Source organism: Chiloscyllium punctatum, chromosome 42, assembly GCF_047496795.1.
Source record: "Chiloscyllium punctatum isolate Juve2018m chromosome 42, sChiPun1.3, whole genome shotgun sequence".
NCBI classification, from domain to species: Eukaryota; Metazoa; Chordata; class Chondrichthyes; order Orectolobiformes; family Hemiscylliidae; genus Chiloscyllium; species Chiloscyllium punctatum.
This window is the reverse complement of record NC_092780.1, coordinates 46,740,840-46,762,171: the sequence shown is the minus strand read 5'-3', so window position 1 is coordinate 46,762,171 and position 21,332 is coordinate 46,740,840. Positions and strand designations below refer to the sequence as shown.

Below are 21,332 nucleotides of genomic sequence, written 5' to 3'. Positions count from 1 at the left end.
CTCTGATACTGCCCAGGCCATGTGTATATCTGCACTGGATGGAGCAGGTAATAGGCTCCCCACTACTCCCTCCTCCAGTGTGCTACTTTAAATCAAGCCTGTTTCAACATCACTTTGAAGAGAATGTGTTCATTACCCAGGACATAGAGCAAGTCACCAGCTTCCACAGCATTGTGTGAGGGAGTACCAGCTGTCTATGTCTGTTGTAAGAGCTTTATGGCACCTCTACCTGCTGAGGAATCCTGGAATATTTCCTCAAAGAAATCGATCCGATGTTTAGTTCATCATTCTTTGAGAGTTGGGCAACAAACATCAAACCACCACTCAGTCCACAGAGGCAAAGCCGCTGAGGGGATCCATGGCAGGTTAATATGATCATTATTCCCTAATCGCTCAGAATCCTTGTATCCCCAGTGTGGGAGCAAGCCATTCAGCCCCTTCGAGTCCACACTGACCCTCCAAAGAGCATCCCACCCAGAGCCACATCCCCACTACCCTATAGCCCTTCCATTTCCCACAGCCAACCTATCCTAACCTGCACATCTTTGGATTGTGGAAGGAATCCAGAGCACCCGGAGGAAACCCATGCAGACACGGGGACAATGTGCAAACTCACACAGACACAAACACACACACACAATGTGCAAACTCACGCCTGAGGCTGGAATCGAACCTGGGTCCCTGGTGCTGCAAGGCAGCAGTGCTTACCACCGAAACATCATGCGCCATGAGGAAGAGACAGAGGAATTGAGCTGCTGAAAGGGGTTCTGCATGAGGATAACTCACACTTCAATCATCTGCAGCCCAGTTCCTCAACCTGCTGCAGTGGCTGGAAGACCCTCAAACCCACCCCATCAATTTAAAGAGAGGCAACTCTGAAATTTGACTCCCACCCATAATCCTTTAACCACTGCTGCGTTCCGGAGCAGCTGACTATAATATTTATACCGAGCTGCTGACATGTCAACAGCTCCCAAATCACCCCGTTGAAAAATGTAACAGGGGGGGTTTACTAGTTCACCCGCAGAAAGTGAGACAGGAGGGCTCACCATTCTCAGCAATCAGTTTCTTGGCCTTGGTTTCAGAGAATGAGGATGTTTCGTGGGCTGCTTGCTTGCTCCAAGTCTGCTCTAAGCTCTGGAAGTGAGTGCTTTGGCAGTAAATCACCAAGTCCGAAAGCTCACTGGTCAGCTTCTGAAAAACCAAAAAAGAAAGTTCACTGGAGGAGTGACCAGACGTGTGGAGAATCACGAACAACAGGGGCCAGCAGTATTAGAGAGAGTCGCTGAGCATTCCAATGGGGAAGTCGGAGAAAGCTTGTGAGAATGTGGCACTGGGAGTGGTTGAGATTAATTGTACAACAGGAAGCTGGATGCTGGGAAGACAGAGATACAGTTCCAAAGAAGAATTACATTCTGTAACTCTGTTTCTCTCTCCACAGATGCTGCAAGACCTGCTGAGTTTCTCCAGCATTTTCTCTTTATTTTAGATTTCCAGCATCTGCAGTATTTGGCTTCTCAACATGGTTAGTCTAGTTCCCCAGATGCCCAGCTTAATGATCTGGTCTCAAGTCCCATAATAGCGGCTGGTGAAATTTTGTTAATTAACTTCATTAACAAATTAATATATTTTGGGGAGTTGTCTCTTTCTGCTAGTTTCAGTGAGAGTTACCAATAATTCAACATTAACTGACGTAAAGCTCATCTGGTTCACTAATATCCTATAGGGGAGGAAAGCTGGTCTGGCCTCCATGTGACTCCAGACCCACAGCAATGTGATTGTTTCTCAAATGCTGCCTGAAATGGCACAGCAAAACATTCAGTTCCAAAGGAATTATAAATGGGTGACAAATTCTCACCTCGCCCACATTCAGTGATAGAATAAGAGAGTGGTGCTGGAGGAGCAGGAAAATCAACGTTTTGTGCATAAGCCCTTCATCAGCCCCCTCATTCCTCATCAAGGGCTAATCCCCAAAATGTTGATTCTCCTGTTCCTCGGATGCTGCCTGACCAGCTGTGCTTTTCCAAGCACCACACTCTCGACTCTGACCTCCAGCATCTGTAGTCCTCACTTTCTCCTAGAATAAGACAACAGAGGAAGGAATAGAAGACTATCTCAAGGGCAAGGTTACTCGACATTAAGGGGGTCTGATGGGATATTTAAATATTACTACACACCATTGGACCCAATGGCCTGTTTCTCTGCGGTAACCTAATGTTTACAAGTTGTGACCCAGTCAATGATACAGAAATGAAAACTTGGACATGATTTGAAGATCATGTGCTTTCACCAACACCCCACCCCCAACTCCTATTGCCCAGCCCTGAATGAAGGTGTTCCCAAGCGTCCCAGTCTAGGAGTTTTGTCAGTCAAACTCTGTCAACTGGAAGAGATTGTCTCTGCCGTTTCACCCAGAGTCAGCAATTCTACACAAGACTGTACGATTCCACTGGAGAACAAGTGAAACCTTACTGACCTATAGAAGGGTTATACCACACAGAGAGAGGTTATTCAGCCCATCAGGTCCATTCCCACTTACCAGCATCTAGTCCATAGCCTCGCAAATTACATCATGTTGGGGCAGATCCAGGTTGCTTTTAACTGAGTTGAGTTTCTGTCTGAACCACCAAATTGTGGCCAGTGAATTACAGACATCCAGCAACCCTCTGGGTGAATATCAGAGAGAAGAAGCCCCCTCTCATTCTTTCAGCTACCCTCTGGGTGAAGACATTGTTTAACATACTCCCTCTAATTCTCTCCAAATCACCTGAAATCCTTACCCCTGCTAATTGATCGCTCCCCTAGTCATGTATCCTATATTTTTTTCTCCACAGTCTACCATGTGGGATCTTATCAAATGCTTTACCACACTCTATATAGACAACATTCATTGCATTAAGTTAGTAAGATACAAGCTTTCCTTCCCAAAATAATGATGATTCCCTGATTAAACTGTGCTAGTTAATCCTATCTCACAATATTGGTTACAGTAATTTGCCCATCATTGAGGTCAGACTGATCGACTTATAATTATTTATCCAAATTCTTGTATCCTTTTTGAATAAAGTTACAATATTTGCAGACTTCCAATCCTTTGGTACCTTACCTGTAGCCAAAGAGGATTGAAAAATGATCTTCAAATCATCTGCTATTTCCTCCCTGGCTTCAGTTAAACAGCCTCGGATAAATTCATCTGGATCAGAGTGATTTATCCACCTTCAAGGTGGTCAATCCTGATTAGAGTGGTGCTGGAAAAGCACAGCAGGTCAGGCAGCATCCGAGGAGCAGGAGGATTGACGATTTGGGCAAAAGCCCTTCATCAGGAATAGAGGCAGAGAGCCTGCAGGGTGGTGAGATAAATGAGTTCATTTATCTCTCCACGCTTCAGGCTCTCTGCCTCTATTCCTGATGAAGGGCTTTTGCCCAAAACGTCAATTTTTCTGCTCCTCGGAGGCTGCCTGACCTGCTGTGCTTTTCCAGCACCACTCTAATCTAGACTCTGGTTTCCAGCATCTGCAGTCATTATTTTTACCATAACCATATATGCGGTGGCTTTTCAGGTGTTCATCTGTATAGCTTTTAAATATCCTCCACATTCCAGCCTCTACCATTCTTCTTCTTATGTTTATTTTGTGTAATATTTTACATTCCTGTTCTTTAACCGGAATACCGATGTCTTGCTCTCCTTTGTGAAGACAGACAGACACAAAAGGCTCACTTTGAAGTTTTCCCAGCACACGCCCTTTACTGTACACCTCTTTCCTGTATTATCCCCTTGCTCCTGATGATCTAATAAAACATAACTTTTAATCTTAAACCAACCAACATTTTCACATGTCCTTTCTTTGCTTCTCTAAGTTCTTTTTTCACTTTACTTGTGTACTTTCCATAGACCAATTCCCTAAAATGTTACTTATTTTGAGATTGTCATAAGCTGTATTTTTCTGCTTTATTTCACCCTGTAGGTTTCTGACAACCATGAAACTCTAGATTCTGCAGTATCACCCCTCTTATTTATCAGGACGTCCTGCACTGTGCTGATCGAATCTCACCTTGAAAATCCTCCACAGTATTTCCTTCCAGTTGCTTTAAATAGTTGACTTTTGCCAAATCATTTCTCAGCTTTGTAAACTTTGCCCCTCCTCCCCCAAAATCAGAACTCTTCCTCCTGCCGCAACCTTCGCCCTTTCCATTATGATACCGAATCTAACTGCATTACGATCACTATCTCCAAAATGAACATCCATTGCCACTTCATTCACCTGCCCAGCTTACCTTTCTAAGACTGTGTCCAGAGTCTTGCCTTCCCTTGTTTGGCTTGTTATGTGCTAGCTTACAGATGTTCTCTTGAATTCAAGGCTCTTATTTGCCTTTCACACTGTTTATGTCCCAGTCAATATTTTGGCTATTCAAGTGCCCCAACATTATTGTCCTATTGTTTTCACACTCAAAAATCTACCTATTTGCATTTTGAACTCTCTCCATTATTTAGCACATGCCCAGCAGGATGACTTGTTTCTGAGCTCAATCCGTACAGTTAGTATGACATCCCTGCTACAGATATGGTTGACTATTTTACCAATAATGCTACTCCCCAACTTGTTTTCTAACCTGCCAAAAAAACTCTACATCCAGAGATGGAACTGCTCTAGCAAGTTTTGAGAAGATTTGTAGCCTAGGTTGAGGTTCTGGATGTAGGTTTGCTCACTGAGCTTCACCGGGAGGCCCACTGAAGATGTTACTGAGTAGGGTGATGAAAATGAACCTTCCAGCTCAGCGAGCAAACCTATATCTATGAAACTGCTCTCCTTGCCCCACTTTAAGCTAAATTCTCACAATAGCAGTAATACCATGCTGCTGTGCATCTACCGGTACTCTCAACTCATTGGCTTCACTTGCTATACTCCTTCCATTTATTATATACACACACACACACATTTAAAGACAGATAATTTTCTGTGCTGTACATTTTTCAATATCCACTTCCTCTGTCTTTCAGAATCACTCATTCAAGTTAGTGCATTCCACTCCCTGCTCCAAATTTGTCCTCAGGTTCCCTTCCCCTTTATCAATCTAGTTTCATCCCTTCCAAGCAGCAGCAGCAGGAAATCACCCTGCAGGCAAGATGTATCCTGGGCCTGTTCAAGTGCAGACCATCCGCCTTGTACAGGTCCTACAGTCTCCAAATGTTTCTGATTCCTACCCTCCTACACCAGTTTTCCAGCCAATGTGTGCAATCACTCAAGCTTCCTATTTCTATGCTCACAAAAACGTAGAATTGGGAGTAATCTGGGAATGCCTGCCTTTCTGACTCCTAATTAGCTCCCTGAAGTTGGCTTTCAGGAACTTATCCCTTTCCTCGCTAAGTCACTGGTGCTAGTGTGAGCTCATCACCTTTCCCCAGAAGAATGTTTTGCAGTTGTTTAGCAACGTCCTGTATCAGGGAGATAACATACGGTCCTGGAGTCACATTGATGGCCAAAGAAATGCCTGTCTGATCCCCTAACAATGGAATCCCCCTCTCATTACTACACCATTGACTGGGGATGGAGGGAGAAGGATCAATGGAGTTGGCCCTGGCGCCCCTCCCCACTGATTCAACTACACTCTGCTTGAGAAACCAATGCCCTCACCAGTCTCCAATCTGGAATACCAATCAGCAAGCACTTGGGAGGATTCCCGCACTGCCTGCCTGGTTCTCTCAAACCATCCAACAGTCACACGTACACTCTGGCTGCCTAAACACTTCTAATCTGTGGTGTGGCCCCCTCCCTAAATGTGCTGTCCATACAGTCCTCTGTCTCATGGAGAGAGCACAGTAACCCCAGCTGCTGCTCAAGCTCTAGAGCCCACAGCTGTACAGCCGAGAACCACAGCACTCTTCAGGGTGGGCAGCCAAGGTTCATGTGGGTGGAATGTTCTTTATAGCCAAATCACAGCTCTGATACATTTAGAACTATAATAGCCATTTTAGGACAGGGTGGTTAGACAAATCAAACATACCATCCACAGCAAAGAGCAAAGGAAGTCTTGGTGAGGTCAGTTTCAAATATTCCTGTGGGTCCAAGGGGAGTAGGCATTCATCTGACAGTTTGGTCTTTTACCCTTCATGGGCAGCACAGTGGTGAGCACTACTGCCTCAGTGCCGGGGCCCAGGTTCGATTCCAGCCTCGGGCAACTGTCTGTGTGGTGTTTGCACATTCTTCGTGTCTGTGTGGGGTTTCCTCCGGGTGCTCCGGTTTCCTCCCACTGTCCAAAGGTTAGAGTGAAATGGCCATGGCTAATACAGGGTTATGGGGATAGAGTGGGTCTGGGTGGGTTACTCTTCGGAGGGTTGGTGCAGACTCGATGGGCAGAATGGCGTCCATCTGCCTGTAGGGATTCCATGATTCTGCTATTGCTACAACCCCAATCAGTGTCTCCCTCCAGCCTCCCCAACCCCACTGCAGTTCAGAGCCAGTGAGCAGTGTCCGGAATACAAGGCTGCTAACCTTTGGGCTCAAAGAAACTGGTTTCAATGGCACAACAACCTCTCCATTGGTCAACTGCCTAAACGTCAAGGAGTGGATGTTTGTTAAAAGATTGTTGGTTTGGGATTGGGGTGGGGGAGAACGATTTAGCAGGGAGACTGAAGTTTGAGTAAATGCTAAAAACTGCTCTCCAAGGGAGAGGCTGAACAAGTTGGGGCTGTTTTCCCTGGAGGCGGAGGGTGACCTTACAGAGGTTTATAAAATCACGAGGGGACATGGATAGGAGAAATAGGCCAAGTCTCTTCCCTGGGGTGAGGCATCTAAAAATAGAGGGCAAAGGTTTAGGGTGAGCGGGGAAAGATATAAAAGAGATCTAAGGGGCAACTTTTTCCACACAGAAGGTGGTGTGTGTATGGAATGAGCTGCCAGAGGAAGTGGTGGAGGCTGGTACAATTGTAACACTTAAAAAGGTATCTGGATGGGTATATGAATAAGGAAGGGTTTGGAGGGATATGGGCCAAGTGCTGGCAAACGGGACTAGATTAGGTTAGGATATCTGGTCGGCATGGACAAGTTGAGCCGAAGGGTCTGTTTCCGTGCTGTACATCTCTATGACTCTAATTGTACTCACAGCGTAAACCCATAAGACCAGCTATCCCAAACAGATTGGGAAGTTTCCTGGTGGAACTCAACTTGCATGGGTCTGGAAAATATCCTCAGAACAAAACCAAAAGACAGGAGGAAACTAAAGGGAATTAGGAACACAATACAGTAGCGCCTCGACATACAAATGACCCCGTTCACGAACAAATTGGTTCACGAACAGGATTGTACGTAAAATTTTGCTTCAATGTACGTACGAAATTCAAGGTAAAAACGAAGGTACAAACGCAAAAAGCCAGTGGTTTCATTGTCATTGTTCTGCTTTGCTACGCGCGCTTTGAATATCCGAACAATTGATTTGGTTCGCGAACCGGGTCCCAAAATGGATTAAGTTTTAAGTTGAGGCGCTACTGTATAAAAGGCTCGTTTGAGGACCAGTGTAGTCACTCGGAGTAAGGGAGGACTGCAGACGCTGCAGAGTCAGAGTTGATAAAGAGTGGCCCTGGAAGAGCACAGCAGGTCAGGCAGCATCAGAGGGGCAGCTGGGACCCTTCTTCAGGGCACTTTGCATCTAACTATTCCGCAATCTGGCATTGGGAATAGTGTCCCAACCTGCACCAACAGCCGAGTCCCAGGCAAAACGTCCCAATATTTATCCATAGGCACATAAAGCAACAGCGTCTGGTGACCTGGGAATCTCTCTGAATTGGGTGGGGTGCATTTGTTTTCCTGAAAGAATGTTTTGGGATTCTCACAGAAAACCGAAGAAGCCCTGTGCCATGTGCAAATTCTCCCTCTTTCTCACAGAGACAGGATGGCTGGGATAGAAGATTCTAATCACCAGGTGAGCCCGCCTTCATTGAACAGAGCCAGCTGGCTATGCCTGGTTGCAGGTGGAGTTCCCATCTATCTGCTGCCCTTATCCAAATCACTGAAAGAAGCCACAGGTTGGAAGGTACTGTCTAAGGAGAGTTGCTAAGTTGCTGCAGTGCATCTTGTAGAAGGTACATACTGCAACTACTGTGTGTTAGCGATACAGAGAGCTAAACTTGATGATGGGAGATGAAGTGTCAATCAAGCAGGCTCTTTTGCCCTCAACGTTCTGTGGGAATTTCATTGTTAAATAAGATAAAATGTCATAGTTTTCTTTCAAGGCAGCAACAATTGACAATGTACAACTTGAGTGATTGAGGAGTTAGGACTGCATGAACGAACACAGGAAGGACAGGAACTGAACCCGTACTCTTCATCATTCTCCAGTCACCTAGCCAAGACCCAAACCAACACTATAGACCCTACTATACAAAGGTTACATAGGTTGTTGCTGTGAAGCTTATAAACCAAGTAAAGGGAGCACCTTTTTGAATTAAGATCAGGAGAAACGTCTTCAGCCAGAGAGTGGTGAATCTATGGAATTCACTGCCACAGCAGGCTGTGGAGGACAGGTCATTGAGTATTTTGGGGCAGCACGGTCGCTCAGTGGTTAGCACTGCTGCCTCAGTGCTAGGAACCCGGGTTTGATTCCAGCCTTAGGCAACTGCCTGTGTGGAGATTGAACATTCTCCCTGCATCTGCGTGAGTTTGCTCCAGTTTCCTCCCACAGTCCAGGTTAGGTGAATTAGCCATGCTAAATTGCCCGTAGAGTTAGGTGTCTAGATTAGAGTGGTGCTGGAAAAGGACAGCAGGTCAGACAGCATCCAAGGAGTAGGAAAATTGACATTTTGGGCAAAAGCCCTTCATCAGGAATAAAGCTCTATTTCTGATGAAGGGCTTTTGCCCGAAACGTTGATTTTTCTGCTCCAAGGATGCTGCCTGACCTGCTGTGCTTTTCCAGCACCACTCTAATCTAGACTCTGGTTTCCAGCATCTGCAGTCTTTGTTTTTACCCCATAGAGTTAGGTGTGTTAGAGGGAATGGGTCTGGGTGGGTTACTCTTCAGAGGGTTGGTGTGGACTAGTTGGGCCGAAAGGGCCTGTTTCCACACTGTAGGGAATTTAATCTAATCTATATTTAACACGGAGGTAGATTGGTTCCTGATTGTCAAGGGGATCAAGGTTATGGGGAGGAAACCAGAGACTGGAATTGAAAAACTGATCAGTCTTGATTGATTGGTAGAGCAGACTCAAATTGGCTGAATGGCCAAATTTCTGCTCCTATGCTTTATGGTCTTATGGTCAAATTTAAGGTCTAAAAATTCTCCTTCCGTTGCTCTAAGCTCTCATCATGTCACTGTACGTGAGGGCAGACATCATTCACCTCCCCCACACCTTAATGTTACCTGTACCTCACTACCCCTTTACCTTTTTGCTTTTCTTATCATTTTTCACATTCTCTTCATCATATTCATCTGCGATTTCTTCCAACTGTTCCGGCGTGGACCCAGCGTTCTGCAGTTTCTTCCCCTTTATTAGAATCTTCCTCTTCAGTCTCTGCCAAAGAAATGATATTCAAGGATTGTGTCAGGCCTCAGAGCAACTCGTCATTTGGGAAGGGTTCCGATTTAAAGAAACCTACGTCTGTTTTAACCTGAATTCAGCAATATCAGGCTTAGCTCAATGCACTTTGAAACTGGACTTCCACATTTTAAATCCTCTTAGAATGCAAACCATGGAAAATAAATCACATGATGATCATCCCTTATCTGTCTGTTGTTCGATTTATCAGTTTGGGTTGGTATGTAGCACTCTCATCTTGGAATGGGAATCACGAGAGTTCAGGTCTCTCTCCAACGACTTGAATAATACTCCAGTGTAGTGGCTAAGGGAGAGCTGCAATTCTATGGTGTTGTCTGCTGGGAGAGGCACTAGGGTGAGGATCTAGCTGTGCCATACTTCCCTTCAGACTATTCTAAAAAAGACCGATATTCTGCCCAGGCAAAGGCCAAGACTTAGTCACACCTTCTACCACACCCCCTTCCCCTCCAACCACCATTCCCCAAAAGCAGTTAATCAGCATTTACTTTTTCTTTGAAAAACATGTGCAAAATTATCCGCCTTCTTCAAAACAGTCATGTCAAAAATATTTCATTTGACTGTGAATTATTTTGAGCTGTCCTGATGGTGTGAAAATGATATGTAGATGAAAGCTCAATGGCACAGAGAACATGGAATAGTGTCTCAGGGCAACAGGTCCATCACTTGGCACCAAGATCACGAGACAATTAGAATCAGAGTAATACAGCATAGAAACAGGCCCTTCAGCCCAAACTGGTCCATGCTGACCATGGGGCCCACTCAGCTCGTTCCAATTGTCCACATTTGGTCCATATCCCTCGAAACCCTTCCCTCCATGTTCCTATCTAAATGTTTTTAGATGTTGTACCTGCCTCAACCACTCTCTGACAGCCCATTCCATATACAGGGTAAAAACAATGGCTGCAGATGCTGGAAACCAGATTCTGGAGCAGAGAGTGGTGCTGGAAAAGCACAGCAGTTCAGGCAGCATCGAGGAGCAGGAAAATCGACGCTTCAGGCAAAAGCCGTTCATCAGGAATACAGGCAGAGAGCCTGAAGGCATCTCTCCACCCTTCAGGCACTCTGCCTGTATTCCTGATGAAGGGCAAATGCCCAAAACGATTTTCCTGCTCCTCGGATGCTGCCTGAACTGCTGTGCTTTTCCAGCACGACGCTACTCCATTCCATGTACGCACAACTCTCGATGTGAAGAAGTTACCCCCCAGGTCCTTCTTAAATCTTTCCCCTCTAGTTTTCAATTCCCCATCCCTGGAGAAAAAAAAATAAACTGTATGCATTCATCCTGTCTATGCCCCTGATGATTTTATACACCTCAATAAAGGTCACCCCTCATTCTTCCCTTCCATGAAATCAAGTCCTATCCTGGCCAATCTCTCCGGGTAACCCATGCCTACTAGTCCTGGCAATATCCTCATTAATCTTTGCACTCTTTCCAGTTTAACTAAGTCTTTGCACAGGGCAACCAAAACTGTACAATACTCCAAGTGCGGCCTCACCAACGACTTATACAACTGTAACATAACATCCCAACTCCTGCACTCAATGCCTCGACTGATGAAGGCCAGCATGCTAAATGTCTTCTCTCACCCTCCATCACTTCCTCTGGCAGCTTATTCCATATGTGCACCACCCTCTGAAAAAGTTGCCCCTTAGGTCTGTTTTATATCTTTCCCCTCTCACCCTAAACCTATGTCCTCTAGTTCTGGACTCCCCCACTCCAGGGAAAAGACCTTGTCTATTCACCCTATTCTAGCCTCTCATGATTTCATAAACCTCTATAAGGCCATCCCTCAGCCTGTGACACTCCAGGGAAAAGAGCCCCAAGCCTATTCAGCCGCTTCCCCCTCAGGTCAAACCTCCAACCCTGGCAACATCCTTGTACCTTGCAACTTTTCTTAAACAATGGAACAACATTAGTTTGTTGGGATTGTTTCAAATCCTCCCCTCAGAGGGTTGTGGGTACTGTTGAATATATTGAAGGCTGAGACAGACAGAGTTTTGGTCTCTCGGGGAAATCGAGGCAAATTAAGAGTGGGCAGAAAAGAGAAGCCAAGGTCAGAGATCAGCCATGATGGTTTTAAATGGTAGAGCAGGGTCAAGAGGCCGAATGGTCTACACCTGCTCCTATTGCTCCTGAAAAACAGCGACCACCTTGAAGTGTAACTGGGAAATGTGGGGCGTTTACTTTGTATCTACGGCTGGACAGGAACCCAGTGATGAGATGCTGTTTTCAGGCCTTCAACAGCAAATACTCCACAAGCCAGAGCCAGACAGAACACTGACTTGTCACAGTGAGGTAGGGAGCTGCCCTTGTTGTAGCAATGATCACATAATGACATGTGGCTTGTGGGGGAATTTGCCAAAATTATGGGCGACTAGGAGGCCAGGTATCAATCGTCTGAAATGAAATGGGGGAAGAGAAGAGCACTGTATTGTTCCAGGACTAGCAACCCTGAGGAACAGGCTCAATGCTTCGGGTATGTATGTTTGAATCCAACCATAGGAGCTGGTATAAGTTAAATTTAACAATGTGGGCATCGCTAGCTGGGCCATCATTAACTGCTCATTTCTAGTTGCCCTTGGACAGGTGGTGGCGAGCTGTATTCAAAACTAGCCATGATAATCATAGGATCCTTACAGTTTAGACACAGCCATTCAGCCCATCGAGTCCACACTGACCCTTCAAAAGAATATCCCACTCAGACCCACCCCCCCATCCCTGTAACCCTTCATTTCCCATAGCTAATCCACCTAGCCAAAACATCCCTGGACACAACAGGGCAATTCAGCATGGCCAATCCATCTAACCTGGATATCTTTGGACTATGGGAGGAAACTGGAGCACCTGGAAGAAACCCACACAGATTTGGGCAGGGTGCAGGAATATGCAAACTCCACACAGCCGCCAGAGGCTGGAATCGAACCAGGGTCCCTGTGAGGTAGCAGGGCTAATCACTGAACCACCCTGCCACCCAGTGACAGCTATTCATAAAATACTCACCTGATTCACTAATGTCCTTTAGATTAGATTACTTACAGTGTGGAAACAGGCCCTTCGGCCCAACAAGTCCACACCGCCCCGCCGAAGCGTAACCCACCCATACCCCTACATCTACATTTACCCCTTACCTAATACGATGGACAATTTAGCATGGCCAATTCACCTGGCCTGCGCATCTTTGGACTGTGGGAGGAAACCGGAGCACCTGGAGGAAACCCACGCAGACACGGGGAGAACGTGCAAACTCCACAGTCAGTCGCCTGAGGCGGGAGTGCTTTAGGGAGTGACTCATGGTGAATGGTAGGGCCTTAAGGAGTATAGTGGAACAGGGGGACCTTGGCGTTCCGGTGCATGGTTCTCTGAATTGGGAGTCCCAGTTAGACAGGGCAGTGAAGGCGGCTTTTGGCACACTGGCCTTCATCAGTCAGGGTGTTGAGTATATAAGAAGGGAAGTTATGTTGCAGTAGTACAGGACATTGGTGAGTCCACACTTGGAGTATTGTGTTCGATTTTGGTCACCTTGCTATAGGAAGGATGTTATTAAACTGGAAAAAGTACAGAAGAAATTTACAAGGATGTTGCCAGATCTCAACAGTCTGAGTAATAGGGAGAGGTTGGACAAGCTGGCACTTTTTCTTTAGAGCGTAGGAGACTGACGGGAAACCTTAAAGAGGTGTATAAGTTCATGAGAGGCATGGATAGGGTGAATGCACTCTGTTTTTTTCCCAGGGTTGGGGAAATCGAGGAAGAGAGGGCATCAGTTTCAGGTTAAAGGGGAAAGAATAAAAAGGAACCTGAGGGGAAATTTGTTTTTTTTAAACAGAGGGTGGTACACATATGGAATGAGCTGCCAGTGGATGTGGTTGAGGCAGGTATGTCAATAACATTTAAAAAGGCATTTGGACAAATACATGGATAGGAAAGGATTAGAAGGATATGGGCCAAGTGCAGGGAAATAAGGTTAGTGTGGATGGACATTTTGGTCAGCATGGACCAGTTTGGGCAGAAGGGCCTGTCTCCATGCTGTAGGACTTTGACTCCAAACCTACAGTAATGTCGTTGACTTTCAACTGCCCTTGGAAATGGCCCTAGCAAGTCACTCAGTTTGAGGCCAATTAGGGATGGACGAGAAATGCTGTCCCAGCCAATGACAGTCACATCCCATAAAAGAATTAATTATTTAATTGTTTCCTTTGGTGCACAACTGCGTTTAACCTGAAACATGACTCTGAGGCCAAGTATAATTTCCATGATAGTGCCCAATATTGTCAGAAGATGGGTAGGAGTCTGTAACAATCACTTTGTTTCCCTCAAGTACAACTCTGTGTTAAGACATTACACAGAGAGCAATACCAAAGGGAAAGGTCACACAGTTACCTCGGGTGACGGAAGTTCACTCAGGACTTTGCCGTCGAGTGGGGCAGTGATCAGCATTTCCCCGAGAATTTCCTTTAAATGCCGGGCCATGACGGTCTGCTGTTCCACTCCACAGTGATTCTCCAGAGACAGTATGACGGGATACAGAGACACCTGGGGAGATAATTCAAGAGGATCCCAGACATCACCCAACCATAAGCAACTCTGCAAAACATTTAACAAAAGTAACAAAAGCAGAAATAGCTGGAGAAAATTAGCAGGTTTGGCAGCAACTGTGGAGAGAAGGCAAAATCAACTAAGTCACCCTCCTACGGAACATTTAACATTCCTTTAATATTTAATAAGTACTGTGTACAGTCTGATTATATACCTTATCGGAATCTATACAGCACAATCTTTACATCACAGCATATGATTAAACAGTACAGCCTGGAATTATTTTGCCAGTGTGTATTTTGTGCTGGAGTAGTGTGTGATTATAATAAGGCAACAGACTCTATTCAAATGAGGCAAAGCTTTTTCAGAAGAGGCGAGAATGCACAGGCACGGTACTTGGCGAGCTGTTTCCGAACGAACCCACCTCATCCAATGGTGAATCACAAAAATGGTGCCAACTGTGTCGAAAGTAGGAATCTGTAGTTTAAGAGATGGGAACTAGTCTGGAATTCTCACTCCAGAGACAAGTTGACAGATGCCCCAGCAAGCAACTCCCATCTTGGGGAGGGAGGCCCCAAATAATGGGATCTTCATTCTGCAGCTGTGGGAAATGGGATGGTGGTTGGGTTGGGGGGGAGTGGGGGGGGGGGGGGGGTTTGGCCCAGACACCCAGAGGCAGCCAGAGGGTAAGCAGAATGTCAGGCTGCCTGTTTAAATGGCTCAACATGTAATTACCCCTCATGCCCTACATGGTAACCTATACCACGTTACCTAACCCCATGACAACTCAATTCCACAGTCCTCCCTAATTGTCCCCCTTCACCTTGGAACACTCAGAACAACCACCCAAGACTGGGCATACACGTGGGCCATCAACAGCAGCAGAGTTATACTCTAGCACAATCTGTAACCTCATGGCCCAGCATATCCCCCACATAACCATTCCCATCAAGCCAGGGGTTCAACCCTGGTTCAATGGAGACTGCAGGAGGGCATGCCAGGAGCAGTGCACCTAAATGAGGTGTCAATCTGGTGAAGCCAAACAGGACTACTTGCATGCCAAACAGCAAGTGATAGACAGAGCTAAGCGATCCCACAACCAATGGATCAGATCTAAGCTCTGCAGTCCTCCCACATCCAGTCATGAACAATGTGGACAGTTAAACAACTCACCAATGTTACAGAGTCCACAAATATGCCTAATCTCAATGATGGAAGAGCCCAGCACATCGGTGCAAAAGACAAGACTGAGACATTTGCAGCAGTCTTCAATGAGAACTGCTGAATGGAAGATCCATCTCGGCCTCCTCCAGTGATCCCCAGCATCACAGATATCAGTCTCCAGCCAATTCGACTCACTCCGCGTGATACCAAGAAATGGTTGGAGGCCCTGGATGCTGCAAAGGCAATGGGCCCTGACAACATTCCAACAAGAGCACTGAAGACGTGTGTTCTAGAACTTGCTGCTCCCTTAGCCAAGCTGTTCCAGTACAGCTAAAATTCAGCATTGGAATTAGATTTGTCACATGTACTCAAATGAGTACAGTGAAAAATGGACAAGGTGATGTTTAAGGTGCCATCTCAGGTATAAATGTCCCTGGGTTCAGCTTCTTCCATTACAGTTCATGGAAAAATAGAGAAGTTAAAAAGTCCAGCATCACAGATTTTAGGAATAAACTATAAAATGGAGAAAAAGACATACAGAACAATAGTCTTCCAGCCCTGTCCACACTGGCACCTAGCCTCCAGTCTGGGCCTTGACTCCAGTCCATACCAGGCCTAGCTACTGGTCCGCACTGGCCTTAGCCTCCAGATTGCACCGGCCTGGCCTCCAATCTGCATCAGGCCTAGCCTCCAATCCATACCGAGCGTTGACTCCAGTCCACCCTGGCACCTAGCCTCCAGTCTGCATGGAGCCTGGTCTCCGGTCCACATTGAACCCAGCCTCCAGTCCACACCGGGCCTTGACTCCAGTCCACACTGGGCTGAGCATCCAGTCCACAACAAGTGTTGACTCCAGACCACTCTGGGCTTCACTCAGGGTTCACGAGGCTGGGAGCTCACTCTGGAATCACCTCAAGCCCGGAAGTCCATGCTGAGGCAATGCCAGGCTTGAGACTGCCACCTACTGCCAGAAGACTGCTATGCCAACTGAGAGACTGCCAAGCTGGGCCAGGAGGATTCCACGCTGGGCATAGAGACCGTCACTTCAGTCTGAGACACCACCATGGAGAACACTTCAATTACTGCCCCATCAGTCTCCTCTCGATCATCAGTCAGGTGATGGAAGGGGTCACCAACAGTGCTACCATGGAGCACCTGCTTAGCAATGCCCAGGGCCACTCAGCTCCTAACCTCATTACAGCCTTGGTTCAAACATGGAGAGAAGAGCTGTCCTGTTTGTGGGCATGTTCACTGAGGTGAGAAGTTGATTTCCAGACATTTCACCCCCCTGTCCTGGTGACATCTTCAGTGATTTGGAGCCTCCTGTGAAGCGCTGCTGTACTGTGTCTTCTGGGATTTATTTGGTTCCTGCTGCTTCCGGTTGCTAGTTGTGGTGGCCGGTATATTGGGTCTAGGTCTGTGCTTGTTGGAGTCAGTGGATGAGTGCTGTGCTTCTAGGAATTCTGTGGCCATTCTCTGTTTGGCTTGTCCTATGATCGCTAGGTTGTCCCAGTCAAATCTGTGATCCCTGTCATCTGTGTGTGGCTACTAGGGACAACCGGTTATGATGTTTAGTGGGTAGTTGATGTTTATGAAATGTGGATCACTAGTTGTCTGCCTGTTTGTCTGATATAGTGTTTTGTGCAGTCTCTGCATGGAATCTTATAAATTACGTTAGTCTTGCACATGGGTATTGGGTCTTTTGTCCTGGTGAATTTTGTCGAAGCGTGGCTGTTGGTTTATGAATCCCAGTGGTCAGAGAAGTCTGGCTGCCAGTTAGGAGACTATTTTAATGTAAGGTAACGTGGCTAGTGAGCAAGGTCCTCATGGTATTGTGTGTCTGTTAGGCAGCTGCGGATGAAGTTGTGGGATATCTGCTCTTGGCAAAGACTCTATAGAAATGTTCTTCTTCCCTTTGTAGGTCGGGAGTGCTGCTGAGTGTTGTAGCCCTTTTGAACAGGCTCTTAATGCAGCTTCTCTTGTGTGTGTTTGGGTGGTTGCTGTTGTAGTTCAGGACCTCTTAGTGTGTTGGGAGCTGATTGTTCGCTCCCTCCTCTCTTGTAAATCTGATCCCTGTGAGCATGCTGTTGATAATCCAGTGTGTTCTTGATTTCTGTTCACTTAGTAACAAGAAAAAAAAAAGTGTTATCCACGTATCTGATCCAGAGTTTGGGCTGGATCTGTGGGAGGGCTGTTTGTTCCAATCTTCGCATCACTGCTTCTGCTATGAGCCCAGAGATGGGTGAGCCCATAGGCGTCCAATTGATCTGTTCATATATTTGATTGTTGAAAGTGAAGTGTGTCATCAAGCACAGGTCTAGTAGTTTGAGTGTGCAGTCCTTGTTGACAGGCTCCCCATCGTGCTGTCTGCTCTGTTTGTCCAAGAGGTTGGCTAATGTCTCTCTGGCTAGAGTTTTGTCAATTGAAGTGAACAGTGCTGTTAAATTGGAGGAGACCATTGCTTCGTCCTTGTCAATGTTTATGCTCTTGATGTTGTTCTAGGAATTCCTGTCACGGTTGTGTGGAGTGTTTGGATCTGACTGGGACAACACAATGATCATAGGACAAGCCAAACAGAGAACAGCGCAGAATTCCTAGAAGCATGGCACTCATCCATGGACTCATCCATTAACAAGCACAGACCTGGACCCAATATACCGGCCACTATAAGTAACAACTGGGACCAGCAACCGGAAGCAGCAGGAACGGAAGCAAATAAATTCCAGAAGACACAGTACAGCAGCACTTCACAGGAGGCTCCAAATCACTGAGGATATCACCTTCGGCAGGGATCGAGACATCTGCAAATCAAATTCCCAGCTCAGCAAACAACCACAACCACAGCAACCAGCACCTGAGCTACAAATCTGTACACAAACCTTGGACAAAAAGAGCTGAATTCTAGAGGGGAGTTGAGCGTGACAGCTCTTAACATCAAGGCCATGTTTTATCCTGTGTGGCACTAGGAGCCCTGGCAAAACTGGAATCAATGGGTATCAGAGGGCAAACTCCCCACTGGTTGCTATCATACCGAACACAAAGGAAGACATGATTCCTGATGAAAGGCTTATGTCCAAAACATCGATTTTCCTACTCCTCGGATGCTGCCTTACCTACTGTGCTTTTCCAGCACCATACTCTCGAATTGGGAAGATAGTTGAGGTTGTTAGAGGTCAGTCATCTCAGCTCCAGCACCGTGGGGTGGCACGGTGGCACAGTGGTTAGCACTGCTGCCTCACAGCGCCAGAGATCTGGGTTCAATTCCTCCGGGTGCTCCGGTTTCCTCCCACACTCCAAAGATGTGCCGGTCAGGTGAATTGGCCATGCTAAATTGCCCGTAGTGTTAGGTAAGGGGTGATGTAGGGGTATGGGGGGGTTGCGCTTCGGCGGGTGCGGTGTGGACTTGTTGGGCCGAAGGGCCTGTTTCCACACTAAGTAATCTAATCTAATCTAATCTCTGTAGCAGTTCCTCAGGGTAGTGTCTGATGCCTAATTATCTGCAGTTGCTTCATCAATGACTTTCCCTCCATCATAAAGGTCAGGAGTGGGTTTGCCAATGATTGCATAACGTTCAGCACCATTCACAACTCTTCAGTTCTGAAGCAGTCCATGATGAAATGCTGTGGGTCTGGAGTCACATGTAGGCCAGGCCAAGTAAGGATGGCAGCCTCCTTCCCCAAAAGGGCATTGGTGAATCAGATGGGTTTTCCCGATAATCAACAATGGATTCATGGTCATCATTAGACCCCAAGTTCTAGATTTTTATTGAATTCAAATTCCAGTACCTGCCATGATGGGATTCAAACGCATGTCCCCACAATGTTACATGGGTCTCTGGATTAACAGTCCAGCAATACTACCATGGATGTTGCCTCCTTAGAGGATGGACCTCTGGATTGAGGGTGCCAGCACCACAGAGTCTCCATGATGCTGTGCCCTGGTGCCCCTCAAGGGGGCAAATAGGACGGAAGACTCCCCCATTTTGCCTCCATTTAATCCAATCAGATGTTAGAATAGACTCCCACACACTCACCGTGAAGGCATAATCCCGGATGGTTCGGATGACGTCTTTGAAGAGGATCTTTGAGGTGAATGTGTATCCGTGGTAGATGATTGGTTCCCCATTTGGTCCTTCCCAGCAATCCAGCTCCACACAGCGGCAGCCTCTCAGGAGTGCTCTGAAAACACCCAGAGTTACAGGCTGAGTGTGTGCAAAGTGACTAAACTCACACCACAATTACTCTCATTACGTGTAGACAAGGCAAGCAAACTATTTTTCACAGGAGAACTGCACCATCTTTAGAAAAAAAAATGAAAATACTGGAGACCTCAGCATGAAAAATAAACAGCAAGTTCTGGAAACACTCAGCATTTGTGAAGAATGACAAAAGTTAATATTTCAGGTCGATGACCTTTCATCAGAACAAAGATAGATAAATTCTTACCTCTGGCAATTCCAATTTCTGTGTTAACACTTCTTAAAATTCATTCCTGGCATGTGGCAGAGACTGACTCAGCTTAATATTTAAAACCAAAACAACTGCGCGTGCTGTGGTGAATCAGAAACAAAACCAGAAAGTGGCTGGAAAAGTTCACCAGGTCTGGCAGCATCTGTGAAGAGAAATCAGAGTTAACCTTTCAGGCCCAGTGACCTTTCCTGGGAACAGTTCTGAGGAGGAGTCACCAGACCTGGAACGTTAACTCTGATTTCTCTTCATAGATGCTGCCAGACCTGCTGAGCTTTTCCAACAATTTCTGTTTGGTTTAGGCTTAATATTTATTGCCAACGTCAAATTGCCCTAGAGAAAATGGAGGTGAGCTGTCTACTTAACTGGCATACATTGGGGTGGAGGATAGACTCATAACGCTGCTAAGGAGGGAGTTTCAGCATCTTTATTCAGTGACCCTAAAGGAATGGCAATGTATTTCCAAGTCAGGAAGGTGAGTTGCTTGGAAAGGAATTTGCAGATGATGATGGTGTTCTGACCTTCTAGGCGAAAATAGTCACGGATTTGAAGGTGTAGTCAAAGCAGCCTTGGTGAATTTCTGCAGTGCATCTTGTAGATGGTACACAATATCAACGAATACTTTATCATAAAGCCTTCACTCAAAACAGGACCTCTGTCCAACACAATCCCATCTGGAGTAGAAGCCCTCATCCAGGACTTTGTAGCCTTGAGAAAGAACAATTCCAGTTGTCTCTCAAACAGCCTCCATAAACTTAGTCCATCCAAATCTATGCTGCCCAGGTTTTCATCACCTGTCTAACATCTCCTCAACCTCAACCTCATTATTCTTCTGTGAGGCACTTTGACCAATTAATTTACTACACTAGAGGCAACATATTATGTACAAAGTGTCCTTTCTATCAAATCCAATCATTTGAAACTTTGACCATCTAAATTCAAGGGAATACAAACTAACTTTATACAAGTCTCATAATTTAACCCTTTGAATGTAGGGGAATGGGTCTGGGTGGGTTGCTCTTTGGAGGGTCGGTGTGGACTTGTTGGGCTGAAGGGCCTGTTTCCACACTGTAGGGAATCTAATCTAATCTTAAAGGCTGGCGTTCACCTGGATAATCTGCTGCACTGCATTCCCACCGAGACTCTATTTGTTGGAGTACTCTGTGCTAAAACTTCTCCTCATCAAGATGGTTGTAGGGAAATCAGCCTCAGAAAAATAACACTTGCAACACCTTTCAATTCTTGGCAAATAAGGAAGGACCATAAACAGAAGTGGTGGTGGTAGTGTGGCCGAGCAATCCAAGGTGGTGGGTTTAAGCTCAGTTTCTCTCAGGTCGCGGGTTTGAATGTCACGGTCAGGATGACATACAAAAAGAAGAAGCAGGGTAACACCAACACATACAGGAATCACCATTTAATGGCACAAAACAGGAGGAGTGCTAAAATAAGACAAACCTTTTTGAAGGTTCTCACGAATATCAACATTAGGGAGGATGGTGATTTGTTGGCAGATGGACTGTGAATTGGTCGAGGTATTGCCATGGAGAACGTAACAGTTAATGATAACTGATAGTTAACTGACAAGCTTTGTTTAAGCTTTAAATCAGACAGATTGGTCAAG

At 46.1% G+C, this 21,332-nt stretch overlaps 1 protein-coding gene across 1 annotated transcript in view; it reads right to left on the bottom strand.

Moving 5' to 3' along the window:
• LOC140465934 (1-phosphatidylinositol 4,5-bisphosphate phosphodiesterase delta-3-like) overlaps nucleotides 1-21,332 on the bottom strand; it is a 92,646-nt gene that overhangs the window by 29,057 nt on the left and 42,257 nt on the right. The window contains exons 7-10 of the mRNA XM_072561916.1: nucleotides 19,279-19,423; nucleotides 13,926-14,078; nucleotides 9,374-9,502; nucleotides 1,050-1,194 (exon numbers count right to left, since the gene is read on the bottom strand). Of these exons, the coding sequence (XP_072418017.1) occupies nucleotides 1,050-1,194; nucleotides 9,374-9,502; nucleotides 13,926-14,078; nucleotides 19,279-19,423 (572 nt within the window). The remainder of the gene's footprint in view (nucleotides 1-1,049; nucleotides 1,195-9,373; nucleotides 9,503-13,925; nucleotides 14,079-19,278; nucleotides 19,424-21,332) is intronic.